Raw genomic sequence first — 2,506 nt, forward strand, 5'->3', positions numbered from 1 at the left:
GTCAGCCCCACCACTGGGACCTGCTGATGGCACTTGTCCATCCCAGCTGGCTGGGCTGGAGAGAGGTGCTGGGAGCTGCTCTGGCTCACTAGCATGGGACATCTCAGGGCTGGTGGAGCCCTGATTTGCTGCGGGTTCAGCATGAGGGGCCATGTCTGTGAGCCTGCCCTGCCCAGTGGTCTCTGGTGCAGGTGCATGGAGCCAGTTCAGTCCATCTTGTCCTGCTCTTGCCTGGGGAGCAGGGAGCATCGTCTGCCTGGGGTGGACACCCGCTTACTGCTGCTGCAAGAGCACCGGGCTGGCTGTGTCTGCTCCCTCCACCCGTCCCACTCCCTTGCATGGCCGAAGGAGCAGCGTCCTAGTTTCTTCGCCGGCTGTTCCCTGTGGGGGCCGGGAGCTGACGTGCCGGCAGGTTTCTAGCTTTCTTCCTGAAAGCTCTGTCTCTCGCCTGGCCTGGACAAACCCCCTGTGCCACACAGGGAGACTTTTTAAGGTTATAAAGACCTCTCTGACAGCAGCGCAGAGGAGGCAGCATCTGGGTTGAAGGAGGTCTTGTTGATTTCCTGGCTTGCAGCATACTTGGAAAAACACTGAAGCATTTTTTCTTGAATCTATTTTTGAATGACCAAGAGGAGGAAGCTGTAAGTGGGATCCTCTCCAGCCGGCTGCGATGAGCAGGGGCCAGGCACATGCTTGCTCCTCCTGGACAAATTCCAGCTTCTCCTGGAATTTGCTGGGTTTTGATCTGCTTTGGAAATCCTTATTTTCCAAAACTCTCCATGCAAAAGCTTCATCTTTTTGCTGTTGCGTGGATCCCACTCTCCCGGCCCTGCAGCTGAGCTGCCGCTTTGTCCCACAGGCGTTCCTGAGGCCTGAGCTGCTGGGGAAGGAGTTCACCCACCTTGAGTTCCCCCGCAGGATCCAGCCCAAGGAGCTGGGGAAGAAGATGCTCTACAGAGACCAAAACATGAACGGCTGGTAACCCCCCACCCTGCCTGGCAGGCTCCAGCATCCATCCATAGCCGCCCAGCTCCAGCGTCCCTGCTCGCGGGGCTGTGGCACGTTGGGTACCTCAGTCTCGAAGGGGCCTCATCGTGGAGGATGCCGTGTCTTGAGCGAGCAGGAGAGGTACTGGAAGCCTTCACCTGCTGACACGTTGTCTCTGGCTTGTTTCAACCAGGGCTTACAAAAAGATAGAAGAGGATGACCTGAAGTTTCCACTTATCTATGGGGAAGGCAAAAAGGTGAGGTGCTGCAGTAGGAGTGTGTGGGGATCACTTCCCACCTGCCCTTGCTGAATCGGGGGTTTCCAGCCCATTTGGTCACTGTTCCAATGCCACCGTTCTCAACTGGGAATGGAGCTGGAGATGAAGCAGCTTGAAGTTTTCTTTTGATTTTGCTGTTCTCCAGGCTCGGGTGATGGCCACAATTGGGGTCACGCGGGGCTTGGGAGACCACGATCTCAAGGTGTTCAGCTCCAACATCCACATCAAGCCGTTCCTGTCCTGCTTCCCAGAGGTGAGCCTGGCTGCCGGCCGCTCTGTGCCCAGGAGTTTCTGCAGCGGCCAGAGCCAGTCAGGGTGACCAGATCCATGGTGTCCCCAGTGCAGCAGGAGCCTCCTCTGCCCCTCACCCTTGCATCTTGCTCCGTTACTTGCCAGGTCAGAGTTTACGATCTCACCCAGTATGAGCACTGCCCCGATGACGTTCTGGTTCTGGGCACTGATGGGCTCTGGGATGTCACCAATGACGAGGAGGTGGCTGGCGTGGTGATGGAGGTGCTGACGAGCTACGAGCCCAATGACCCATGCCGGTGAGCTGCCAGGGGGACGAGCGTATCCTGCACCCTAACACCTCCCTTGGCCTTGCTCCTTGGAGCAGTGTCATGGCCATGCATCCCTCTGGCCTCAGGGCTGGGGCTATTGCTCCACAGTGTCCGAATGCTCCCCTGGATGTGCATATCTGAGTTCAGATCACTTCCCCAAGGAATCCTTTCTTGCACCTCCAGCTTCTTCCTTGCCAGGGACTGCAGGATGCTGCGTCAGGGAGTCTGTGGGGTCTGGATCACTGCTGAGCCATGCTGTGCTGTGCCCCCCAGGTACACCATGGTGGCCCAGGAGCTGGTGATGCGGTCTAGGGGGGTGCTGAAGGAGCGGGGATGGCGGCTGGCCAATGACAAGCTGGGCTCCGGCGATGACATCTCTGTCTTTGTGATCCCTCTGGGTGGCCCAGGCAATTACACGTGATGCCTGATGACCCTGCGGCAGCGGGGCTTGCGTTGCCTGGACCAGGATGAGCGGGACACTGCCGCTGCCCTGGGACCACCTTTCCTGAGAGCACTTGTTTCCTGAGCCAACTGTGAGAAGAGTAAGAAACCTGGAGCCTCTGTCTGTGTTCCTGCCCAGAGCATCCCCTCTGCCTGCTGCATCCCACCCTGGGTGGAGATGGAGAGGCCTTGGACAGAGAGGGGGACTGGGGTCAGGGATGTCTCTTGTGCTGCCACTTT

At 58.2% G+C, this 2,506-nt stretch overlaps 1 protein-coding gene across 1 annotated transcript in view; it reads left to right on the forward strand.

Annotated features, from left to right (window-relative positions):
* The window catches only part of PPM1J (protein phosphatase, Mg2+/Mn2+ dependent, 1J), a gene marked incomplete at its 5' end in the record, with an annotated part of 5,505 nt that extends 3,259 nt beyond the window's left edge, over window positions 1–2,246 (forward strand). The window contains 5 exons of the mRNA XM_010133149.1: window positions 860–978; window positions 1,181–1,244; window positions 1,411–1,518; window positions 1,662–1,813; window positions 2,099–2,246. Of these exons, the coding sequence (XP_010131451.1) occupies window positions 860–978; window positions 1,181–1,244; window positions 1,411–1,518; window positions 1,662–1,813; window positions 2,099–2,246 (591 nt within the window). The remainder of the gene's footprint in view (window positions 1–859; window positions 979–1,180; window positions 1,245–1,410; window positions 1,519–1,661; window positions 1,814–2,098) is intronic.
* Between the last annotated feature and the right edge of the window lie 260 nt (window positions 2,247–2,506).

The sequence above is a fragment of the Buceros rhinoceros genome, unplaced genomic scaffold, assembly GCF_000710305.1.
Source record: "Buceros rhinoceros silvestris isolate BGI_N320 unplaced genomic scaffold, ASM71030v1 scaffold44733, whole genome shotgun sequence".
NCBI classification, from domain to species: Eukaryota; Metazoa; Chordata; class Aves; order Bucerotiformes; family Bucerotidae; genus Buceros; species Buceros rhinoceros.